General features: G+C 37.9%; 1 protein-coding gene across 1 annotated transcript in view; it reads left to right on the top strand.

The window, feature by feature from the left end:
* The window catches only part of LOC129230217 (uncharacterized), a 59,794-nt gene extending 47,938 nt beyond the window's left edge, over window positions 1–11,856 (top strand). Inside the window, exons 4-7 of the mRNA XM_054864618.1 lie at window positions 11,234–11,266; window positions 11,409–11,456; window positions 11,619–11,663; window positions 11,767–11,856. Of these exons, the coding sequence (XP_054720593.1) occupies window positions 11,234–11,266; window positions 11,409–11,456; window positions 11,619–11,663; window positions 11,767–11,856 (216 nt within the window). The remainder of the gene's footprint in view (window positions 1–11,233; window positions 11,267–11,408; window positions 11,457–11,618; window positions 11,664–11,766) is intronic.
* Window positions 11,857–11,901: the final 45 nt, after the last annotated feature.

Genomic DNA, 11,901 nt, shown 5'->3' on the forward strand with positions numbered 1-11,901 from the left:
GTTTGTAACCAGAATACTTGCTTTTGATCGCATTAAAGACTTGTTGATAAACTGTATCTGCAGTAGTTTGTTTTGGGAATTCTGATAAATCATTAATTATAGAAGGTATGACTTCGCACCATGGTTCAATTAGGTTTATTGTGTTGACGGTTTTAAAATCTGGTAGCTGCAGGTCTGAGAGTACCCGACGCATTCGGATCCCAAATGTTGGGGTCATCGAAGGCCGGTTTAGAAATAAAGCAGCATTACATGGGTTAAAAATATGGAGATGTAGTGGGTGATTAGTGCAAGGTTTTATTTTGAAGTAAAAATTTAAAGAAAGTTTGAGGCGTCTATTGTTTAGAGATTGTTCGTGTGCAAGTATATGAAGACTGTTGATAGGCGAAGTTCGAAAGGCTCCTGTGCAGATGCGTAGTGCCTCATTATGTATTGGATCCAGACTTTTCAGATAGGTTTTAGCAGCGGAACCATAAGTTTCACATCCATAATCAAGTTTTGAGCGTATCAAAGCCCTGTATATTCTTAGCAGACACTCAGTATTAGCACCCCAAGAAGTGTTCGCTAAGACTTTAAGGATATTTAATTTTAATGAACATTTCTTTTTTAACTCTTGTATATGCGGTATAAATTTTAGTTTATTGTCAAGTGTGAGACCAAGGAATTTTCCTTGATCTTTTACAGCTATTGGTTGATTATTGAGGAGGAGATTTGGGTCAGGGTGAAGGCCTCTTTTTCGGCAAAAGTGGATACAGAATGTTTTTTGAGCAGAGAAAGTGAAGCCATTTTCTTCCGCCCATTGGGTTACTTTATTGATTGCAATTTGAAGTTGTCTTTCAACGATACTCATGCTCGTTGATGAGAAAGAAATTTGAAAATCATCCACGAACATGGTACCTTTTACAGCGGGAGGCAATTGGCCATTGGATTGCTATAATGAATAGAGTTACGCTTAGTACACTTCCCTGGGGTACTCCTTCTTGAATGAAGGTATCCGACAGAACAGACTTGACGCGTACACGAAAAGAACGATGTTTCAGAAAATTGGAGAGAAAGATGGGTAAATTACCTCGCAACCCATACTCATGAAGGGTTTTGAGGATCCCATACCTCCAGGTACGGTCGTATGCTTTTTCAATATCGAAAAATACGCTCACAAGATGTTTTCGTTTAAGAAATGCTTCTCTTACTGATGTTTCGAGAAGCATTAGATTGTCTATTGTGCATCTGCCACGCCTAAACCCACTTTGATATGAGGATATGAGATGGTGTGACTCCAGAATATGCATCAGTCTGGCGTTTACCATCCGTTCCATGAGTTTACATAGGCAACTAGTGAGAGCTATAGGTCTATAGCTCTCAGGTTTATCAGATTGTTTATTTGGTTTAAGGATAGGGATAACTATTGCTTGACTCCAGGATTTTGGGAATCTATGTTCGGAATAAATTCTATTAAAAAGCTGCAGAATATTTTCTAATGCAGACCTGCTTAGATTTTTTAACATGCTATTGTGTATTTCGTCAGAGCCAGGTGATGTGTTTCTTGATTTTTGTAAAGCAATATTTAGTTCATGAAAGGTAAATTTTGTGTTGTATTGATGAATAATGTTTGAATTAAAATCAAGAACTCTTCGTTCTTCATGCGATTTATTAGCTAAAAACTTAGAACAGTAATTATTTGCGCTAGAGACTTCAGCCAAGTGAGTCGCCAGGCAGTCAGCTACCTCTTTGTGATCAGATAAAAGTTGACCATTTTTCTCCAGAATTGGAGCACAAGATATGCTATAGTTTCCAGCGATTTTTTTTTATTTTACCCCATACAGTCTTGAACGGGGTGGACGTCGTGATTGTGCTGACATAGGTCTGCCACGAGTCCCGCTGGCTTTTCCGTCGAATCCTACGAGCTTCAGCACGAGCTCGTTTAAGTGTCACAAGATTTTGTGTGGTCGGGTATCGATGAAATGTGTTCCATGCTTTTTTTTGTTTCTTCTGAGCTTCTTGGCAAGCAGAGTTCCACCATGGCTTAGGATATTTGATCCTGCCTTTAGAGGTTCTTGGTATAGCAGCGTTCGCTGCGTTTAAGATGATGTCGGTTACTCGCTTTACCGCTACATCAATATCAATGTCAGTCACGTCTTCCGATGTTATTTCTGCCAAATGGGTAAATGCTGCCCAATCAGCTCGATCAATGCGAAGACGGCCTTGCTGATGCTGCTGGTAGCTGCAGCGTCCAGTATATGTTATTTTGATTGGAAAGTGGCCACTAGTGTAGAGACCACCCTGCACCTGGAAATCCCAAAGTGGCAGAAAGGAAGGTGAGGATATTGCAAGATCGATGGCATGGTAGACTTGCGTAGGAAGGTGGATATAGGTATTTTCACCGTCGTTAAGAACACATAGATCGTTGTCTTCAATAAAGTTTTCAATAATTAGACCTCTGCTGTTCGAGTCTGAGCTCCCCCAGAGAGGATTATGGCCATTAAAATCCCCTAAGATGACAAATGGGGGAGGAAGTTGATCAACCAATGTCTGCAACTCCACGCTTCTCAAGTCGTAAGAAGGTGGAATATATATATAGAGCAAACTGAACAGCGAGTGAAGGTGAACGCGCGCAGCTACTGCTCGCAGGGATGTGTTGGTATTGAGCTGGCTAGATGCATAATCATTGTTGATTAGCAATGCCACTCCTCCACAACGACGGTCGCCTGACAAGCAGTCCTTGCGGTATATGTCAAAACCTTTCAACCTCGGTCGATCAACAGGGGACAGAAATGTTTGTTGCAGACAGAATATGGCCGGTTGGTGATATTCGACAAGATCTTTGATGTCCATGACATTATGCGAGTAACTCTGACAATTCCAAGAAAGAATGCTCAGGGCCATGAAGAGAAAAGGAAGGAGAAACGGCCAGAAGAAGAAAAAGTAACTCAAGGAGGAGGATGGTCCGTCCACCCTTCATCCATGGGTGCAAGACCTTCCGTCTCAGGACGGATTTCCGTCTTGACAAAATTTCCGAGACGGAGGTCGGGACGCAAAGAAATTCAATGACTTTCTTTTAATTTTGAATGAAAAAAGAAAAATTGAGTGTTTGAAAAATATGCTTTAATATTACTGGACCGTTCCATAACCACGAATTTACATCGACATTCTCTCGGTTTTCCGCCATGTGCTTGTTTTGTTTGCAACGTGCTTTTGGAGGAGTGACTTTTCGGCTTGCGCCGTTTGACTTTTTTTAGGTATAGCTTTATTTCCAACTCGCTGCATTGGAGACCGAAAAGTTGCTCGCTATTCTCCCTAATTTTTCGAAGCAATCGGCTCTAATTGAAAATTTAGCCTTTTCTCATGCTATTTTCGATCATCCTTTCGTTTTTTTTCCATTTGTGGTTTTTTTTTTTTTTTTTTGCAAACTTGACACGCATAAATGAAAATTATGTACGCTCTTAAAATGTCTTAAGAGTTGAATCTGCATCACTGATTGAGAGTGATTGCTGACAAGATGAAATATTTTCGCCACAGTAAAGGGCTTCCACATACCATGTAAAACAGAAACTTATCAAGATTTTGAAGATTTTAATGAAAATGGGAATTTTGGAAATAATCAAGGGGGGGGGGGGAGATTTCTAGCTGGTTGGAAACACCGATGGGCAAACCGTTCCTGCATTTTTGACAATGACTTGAGGAATCATTAAATTCTAATGTCATCGATTCGAACACTCGCTAGAATGGAAATATTGGTGGGGGGAGGGAGAGAAAGGAAAGGAGAAAAATAACGGCAGCACGAGTTTGCGAAAAATTGCTGCTGTTGCAAAGAGGGTAATCTGTCCGCAAATTAACCCACGATACTAAGGTCTTAAAACGTTGATATCTTGGACAATCTAGGGGGTGTAGGGTTACTCACGGGTTACAGTAAAAAATATCGAAAAACTGAATTGAAAATATTTTTGAAGCTAGGAGTGGTTCGATATTTCTCCAGTGCAAACTCTTAAAAATTTAAAAGTCAAAAAGTTTTAGGCTGTCTCTAATGATATAAAAGTGGGTTTTAAAAAAGAATCGAAGACTGGAGTCTTAAAAACACTAATTTAGGCAAACTTTGGTGAATTTATGAGAGATGGTTTTGGTGTTCTAACATGAAAATGTTTTGTAGCTGATGTATTAAAAACTATTTGAGGCTATACTTACATGACTTAAGTTAAAGGGCATTTGCGACCCTCTCCCGAAAACTGTTTGTAATTGAAGTCTTAAATCTTTTAGGCGGTCTTTGGCAATGTCAAGAGGGAGGGAGGGGGCTCTCTTTAGGCGAAATTCCGAAACTGGAGTCTTAAAAGCGCAACTTTGAACCGTCTTGGGGTTCTCCTTTCCCAAAAAATATTCAAAGCTGAAGTATTCAGAACTCAGCTTTAGGTAATCTTTGGAAGACTTAAGAAGAGGGAATTCGAAGGTTTTCTCTCAATACGTTTCAGAATTTAAATTCTTAAATCTTCGCTGATGAAAAGGGGAAACCGCAAATTTTAGTAAAATTTAATGAACTTAGAGGAAAGAGTTCGGGGGGGGGGGGTCTCTCTCCCTGAAGTATTGAAATGCTATTTTGGCTATTTTTGAGTGAGTTAAGAGTTAGGGAATTCAGAGGTCTTTCTCGAAACATTTTCGAAATTGAAGTCTTAAAACTTTGGGTTGTCTTTGGCGATGTTTGGGAGTTGCTCTCTCAATAGAAAAATAAATCTTAAACAAAAACTTACACTGCGTTTAGTAAACACAATGAGAGGGGGGGGGGTATTCCGGACCCCCAGCCCGAAACATTTTAGTTTCTGAAATTTTAAGAGCTTTGTTTTGGGCTATCTTTGGATGACTTAAGGGGGAAGGGTGTAGGAAGATTTTTTCAAAAAGTTTCCAAAATTAAAGTATTAAAATTTTTAGGCGGTCATAAGTCATGTTTATAGGTAAGAGGGGTGCTATTCCTACAAAACAATTTAGAAAGTGAAGCCTTAAAAATTGAAATTTAGGACATTTGTGGTGAACTCAGAGGAAGGGGTTCGGGAGTTCTCTTCCGAAAATTCTTTGATGCTGAAATATTTAAAGCGCCACTTTAGGCTATATTTGAGTGCCTTAAGAGGGATGCGATTCGGGAACCCTGCATGGAGTTAGGATTCAGTTCCCCTATTTCTTTTTTTTAATTAATGAATGTTGGAAAGGGTACCTTATTTAAAAAATATATCCACTTCACTGAAGCGATTTTTTATTACTAATTTCACCACCTGCTATCTTATAAAAGAATTCTTTTTCAAATGAAGACTGTGGGGGAATGGTGACAGTTCATTATCATTAGTCGGCCTTACCCTTCCCCCACCTTTCCTTCTTTTCTAGTTTGTTGGCGCTACCTTGGGTAGACTTTCGAATCAGAACTGATTTATGTTGCAAAAGTGAAAATCTTATGTCCTAAGCGATTTTATTGCTACAACAAAAATGTTTAGGATCGGCAAAAAACTAACGGTGGGGTGCTGCAAACGCTTTTACCCCTTACATTATCCAACATCGTCTAAAATTGCGTTTTTGAAACTTCAATTTCGAAATATTGCCGAAGAAGGGTTCCTGAAATCCATCCCTTCAATAGTGCATTCAAAAAGCGTATAAACGTTATGAAATTTAAATTACAATTTCGTTTTTAAATCTTCGATTTCGGAAAAGCCCATAGCATCTCCTCCTCCCCTCTTTCTTTAATATTTTTTGAAGGTTGCCCAATATTGTGATTTTGGGACTATCAGCTTGAAATAATTGATGTAAGATTCCCTGAACCCCTCCTTTCCCTGAACTTTACCAAAATGGCCTACCTCAGCGTTTTTTGGACTTCAATTTGAAAAAATTTCTGGGGGAGAGCCCCCAGACCCCCCCCCCCTTATTGCCGGATTTTAGATTTTTTGGAATTATGATGTCAAAACACTTAAATATTACAATTTTAAGGCTTAAAATTTAAATCAAACAGATTCCAAAACTGGCATTGTTAAAATCTGCAACATTTATACATACAAAATTTTCCTTAAGCTCGCATGCGGGCGGGGGGGGGGGGGGAGCTGAAAATATTTTCCGTCTTGAACACATCACGAAACTTGCACCCATGCCTTCATCGTCGGATGGCGGAAGATCTTCAAAATCGACATCCTCGTCCTCCTCTTGGGGAGGAGGTTGTTGGAGTTTTTCGATTTGGGACTTAGTTAATTTTACTTTCTTACTAGAAAGTAAAAAGTCCTCTTTCTTAGCATTATAAAATTTTGGGGGCCTCTGTTTAGAGGCTACCCCAATTTTTGCGCGCGTTTGAATAAATTTCTTTTTTTCTACAGTTTTCTTTTGTTTTTGATCAGTTGGTTTGTTCGAAATTAATTTAGTTGAGTAACTTGTACTTGGGATTTGTGTACTTTGTACTTGAATTTCATTATTATTTTTTTGTGGAGGCTTAGGAGTATTGAGCTGTTTATTTTTTGATTTAGGAGAGTTAGTTGATTTAGTGCTGGTTATTGTAATGATTTGAGGATCTGTTTGTGTACCGGTGGAATTGAATACTTTTCTTACTGCTGCAGCATATGAAAGTCCAGATAGAGGTGTACGAGACTGAACTATTTTTCGTGCGTCTGGGTATGATATGTTCTGAGTAGTTTTGATAACCTGTATTTCTTTTTCGGAGAGCCATTTAGGGCATTTTCTAGAGTAGGACGGGTGATCTCCTTTGCAGTTGACACATTTGAATTCCTTTGAGCATTCATTGCTATCGTGGCCGGCCTCAGCACATCTGGCACAAGTTTCTGTGCCACGGCATGACAGCTTGGAATGCCCAAAGCGCTGGCACTTAAAGCACCGTAGCGGGTTAGGAATGTATGGTCTAACAGGGCATAAGAGATATCCAGCTTTGACACGTGAAGGGAGGATAGGCGTACTAAAGGTCAGAATGACATGTTTCGTATTCTGCATTACGCCATTGCGTTTAATAGTGATCCTTTTCACTCCACTTACGTGTTGGTCCTTCATTTCATCTAGGATTTCCTTCTCTGGTGTGAATAGAAGGTCTGGCTCTGAAATTACTCCCCGAGAAAAGTTTAATGTAGAGTGGGCTGTAACTGTGCAAAGATAAGGACCTAATTGTTTAATAGCTAGTATGAGTTGAACTTGTTTATTATCTTTTATTTCGACCAAAAGCTCGCCTGTTCGTGTTTTTTTTACTGATTTAAATTCGCCGATTAGATTTACAAGAGCTTTGTTGATTAGAAAAGGAGATACAGCAGTAAATGTAAGGTTTTCATTTCTTTTGATAACGAAAAATTTTGCGGAGGTATACGATTCATTCTGACGCTCCCCACAAGGGGGAGAAGTGTTCTTTGAGTTTTCATCCATAAACGAACCAGAGAACTAGGGGGAAAATATGGGGTCTAACCCCTGTGTAGCCCCCCACACAGAGGTAAGGCTGCGTACGACAGGGTTCGCCTGCTATCCCTGAAGTCTCCCGTTTGAGGCGCCGACTACCCCCGGTACCACGCAGCCATCGGCACGGTTGACACGCCTTGGCTTAGGGGTTTTCGTCCGCATTTGGTAAGTGTGATGAGGGAAGGAAGGGAGAAAAATCCCCTCCCGCCGATATTCTGTTTGAGCAACTGGGGGTTCACGACTCCTCCCAAGAGCTCGCCCCGAACTCACCACACCGCAAGGGGGGGGGGATGCCTGAAGGAGTCTTTCCAATTGGTAACGATGTTTTCGCTTAATTCTTTAAATTCTCGAATATGTAAAGACACAACTTTACGATAAGTCACGGCGACTTATCGTAAAGTTGTGTCTTTACATATTCGAAAATTTAAAAAGTACCGAGAAATTTTTTATCCTACAAAGGAAGGTGTAACTCTACGTCCGTGGTGGACGGAAACTATCGTTGGAAGGAAAGCGGTTCCTCATTCAGCAGCTCAACTTAAAACAATATTCTCTGATGAGCTACAGATTGAAACTTCAGACTTTATAAACTTTAAGTTCACGCGTGTTTCCACCTCCCAGAAAGAAGAAACATTTTCGCTGAGTATCACCATATCTGCTACACAATGGACTGAATTAATGCGGCAATATGGCCAAATTTCAACGTGCGTGCTGGACCTGATGTTTCATCAGATGAACTTCTTCTCTGCGTACAGTGCCCTCGCAGAAGCTCCTATAGCTGACACTGCCTTGCCTACTTCTCTTGATGTTAGCTTGGGTAAGCATTACCTTCAGAACGTACTCGAGGATGTCATAGCAAACATGCTGAAAGAAAAAGGATTAAAAGATCCTGAAACAATTGCCGAAGAACTGTATGGAAACAGCATCGAATGTTTCAACTCGCTAGCGTTAAGTTTGGACGACGTTTCATGCATTGCAGAGAACTTTCAAGAAAGACTTTGAGAGGATCCTAAATTCTTGTGCATGAAACCGAGTATGTACGTCACAGAGGATATTTTAAAAAAAATATCTTTAGACGATGTTCTTCGTTGCGTTCGAGAGAGGTACTGTCCCGCAAATGCCTTTGAATTTTTTGATTATTCTTCAACTCTGTATATATTGACATATTTGTATCTCTTATTGCTATTTATTATTTTCTATTTTGAAATTTTTAACATTTTTGTACAATGTATTAGCTTTAAATAAAATGTCATTGCTTAGCATTTAAACAAAGTTGTTGTTATTTCATTTTTTTTTTTTTTTATTAACTTGAATAAGTAAATTGTAAAACGTTTCCACAGATTAAAGGTATGAATAATTATTTCCTTGAAAAAAAAAGAAGGAAAAAAATATTTTAAAGCTTATAGGGTAGGTGAGGGTAAAGCCCCGCGATTTTCAGTTTTTATACCACCATGGTCAATAAAGGGCATATTTTCCCATTTTTTCAAATTAGAGTCATTATGTGGGTTGTTAGCTATAATCCTTCCAAATTTTAGCGACGTCTGATTAGTAGTAATTGAGAAAATTACAATTTAGCGGGGAAACAAAATTGCTGGGTTTTGCCCCACAAAATGGGATAAAACCCCGCAATACGGATCTTTACCCCACTCAAGATGAATGTGAATAAAAAGGGTGACTGCTCGATAATAACATTTGAAAACCTCCTTGAACCATAGGTTTATTGTTATTCAGCAGAACCGAACTTAACTATCTGAGACATTTAATCTTTTTTTTTTTTTAACTTTGTCTCAAAAATATTTTCTTCTCCACAAAAGTAGGATTAATTACCCGGGAAAAAATGACAGCCGCATTATAAAAAATAATTTAAATGCCTGAAGCTATTAATATTTAATTGAATATCTAGTACCCAGTGCTTTAAGTTAACAGTACACTAAGTTGAGCTTTCTAAAAATGTTATTGCGTCGTGTATGGAACCGTGTCCTGCTGAGGTTACGACAGTTTATTTATAACGGCTTCATTTCCAATGACTCTTCCTGTGTCTCAGTACATTTGCTGGCTCAGTACATTTGTAGGTGTTTTATGTAAAAAAAACCCCTCTACATAACATCCTCCTTCTTGTCATATTGAAGTTATTTTGGTCACATTGTGCAGGGATAAGCTTCGAGTTCTTCTTTGAGTTTCACTCGAAATTATAGGGAAATTTGTTTCTTTTTTGAAGTCCCAAGCTTTTGTTCCATTTTTCAGAGATGTCTTCAATCGATATTTTTGAACCTAACTTTAATGTCTACCATACAGAACGAAGAGATGCCTGCAATTAAGCTACGTGCTTCATTAAGCTCGACATTTATCGTGTTCTGATTTGTTTTTCTTCAGAAGGTACTAGAACAAAAAATTAACGTACGTAAATGTTCAAAAAAAAAAAAAAAAGAGAAGAAATTATTACATTAATGAAAGCACGTTTGAATTAAAATGAATGTAAGATTTTACCTAATAAATTTATCCAAATTAAAACTTCATGAGTAAATATTCACCAACAATTAATTTTTTAAGATGAATAAGCTGTACAAAACACATGCTAAACAAAGATATTAATAATATTTCAAAAAAGAGACAATTTTAAGCCGAGTGGAGAGAATCCTTGACCTTTTGGAGATGCGGGACTTTACCCCAAAACAACTGCGGGGATTTTCCCCATTTTGTCACTTTCTGAAAAACGCGCCGTGTTGCTTTTAAGCAGCCATTAGAATAATTGTTTTCACGCGAAGGTGAAGCTTTAATGTACTAGTATTAACGTGTAACTCATTGATTCTTCTTTTCAAATTATACATTTTACAATGTTCTAATAATATATTATAAAAGTTAGATCAAAGTAGTAAAAAACAGACTTATCCCCCTTTCTCGTCTCTGGAGTGCCTAGTCAGGACAAAATTTCATTGATCAATAGGCTTCCATATAACAAACACACCACCTAGAGGTAAATTTCTTACTCCAAGGTGATCAAGTTAAAATGTCCGTGCGGGTTTTTACCCCATCTACCCTAATGGAAGAATAATCCAGGAAAAGAAATCTCTATCATAATTAAATAATAATAATAAATAAATAGCTATGTAACTTAGAAATATGAAGAAAAAACATTATTGAAAGTTACAAATTTGCAGATAAGTCAATGTGCTTTTTCGCAAGTGTCTTTGTGCAATATAATTGGAAATCTTGCATAGTTTTCATGTCTGTCCTGTATTTATAGCTGGATGTGTAAGGATTTTTTAATTTCAAAAAAATGTTCTCACCCACAGAAATTACGAATAGAGCGAATTTCAAACATATTCAGTATATGCCGAAGTCTGCGCGGCCCTCCACGCAAAGTTAACTCCCTAAGTACAATCCCCCCTCCAGCCCCAAGACGAATCTTCCCGCCGCTGAAGTACCCAGGAACAGACTTGTCCATTCCAGTCCCCTTCATGCTTCCAGCGGATCCGGTCGGCCCGGGGGGAAAGCTGCTACGCAATCACCTACGTCAGAGGGGCTGGACTTTAAGGGGACCAATCTCAACCTACCTACGTCACGATATTTTGTTCCAGGGGTGCAATCCTTCTGCAACAAGGAATTGTATCTTCTCATTTTCTGCTGTCGCCAGCACGTTAGTAGGATCTCGCTCCTGTAATTCACTTTGATTTATTTTACAGCATTCAATATGTCTTCAGCCCGAAAGAGACCTTTGGAAGAAACATCCAACAATGTAAGTAAAATGTTTGTCGGTTTTCAATTCTCGGAGTATGTAATCACATGTGTAAAATCGTATACGTATATTTATTTTTTTATTTTTTATTTGCAGTATGAAGATTTGTTGAGAGATTCCGACGATGATGTAAGTTTTGTTGTCTTTTTTTTTTTTTTTTTTTTTTTTTTTTAAATTTCATTACTGCATTTTCAATTATTTTTACTATGTAGCCAAAGTTATATCATCCTATTTTAGACTAATTTTCTTCTTATTTATTCTTAATTTTCAGTTTATTGACGAACCAATGCAAGAGTTTCTGGAGGTTAATGATGAAGATGTATGTTTTTTTTATGTTATATTTACAAGTTCATTAGTCTTTTTTTTTTTTTTACTTCTCTCGTTAGTTTTATCTATGCGTTGATTTTATTTTAACTAAAATGAATTCATTTAAGCATATTTATTCAATTAATGACATCTTTGTATGCATTATTTTTTACAGCTTATCGGGCCATCGACCCAAGAATTCTATGAGTCTAAAGATGATGTAAGTTTTTTGTCACTTTTAGAACTTTGTATTGTTATTTCTATTTATTTTCAGTGCTCTTATGTTTAATGTTATTTTTTAATATTACTATTGTCTTCTGCAGATTATTAGTGAGTCAACTCAATCTTTTGTGGAGGCATCACAATTCTTTCACAATCCTGCCATCGTTTCCCCAAGTTGGTTCAGGATTTGAGGTACATTTTATTTCAAGAAATTATATTTCGAACAAAAATAAAAT

Source organism: Uloborus diversus, chromosome 9 (assembly GCF_026930045.1).
Source record: "Uloborus diversus isolate 005 chromosome 9, Udiv.v.3.1, whole genome shotgun sequence".
Classification (NCBI taxonomy): Eukaryota; Metazoa; Arthropoda; class Arachnida; order Araneae; family Uloboridae; genus Uloborus; species Uloborus diversus.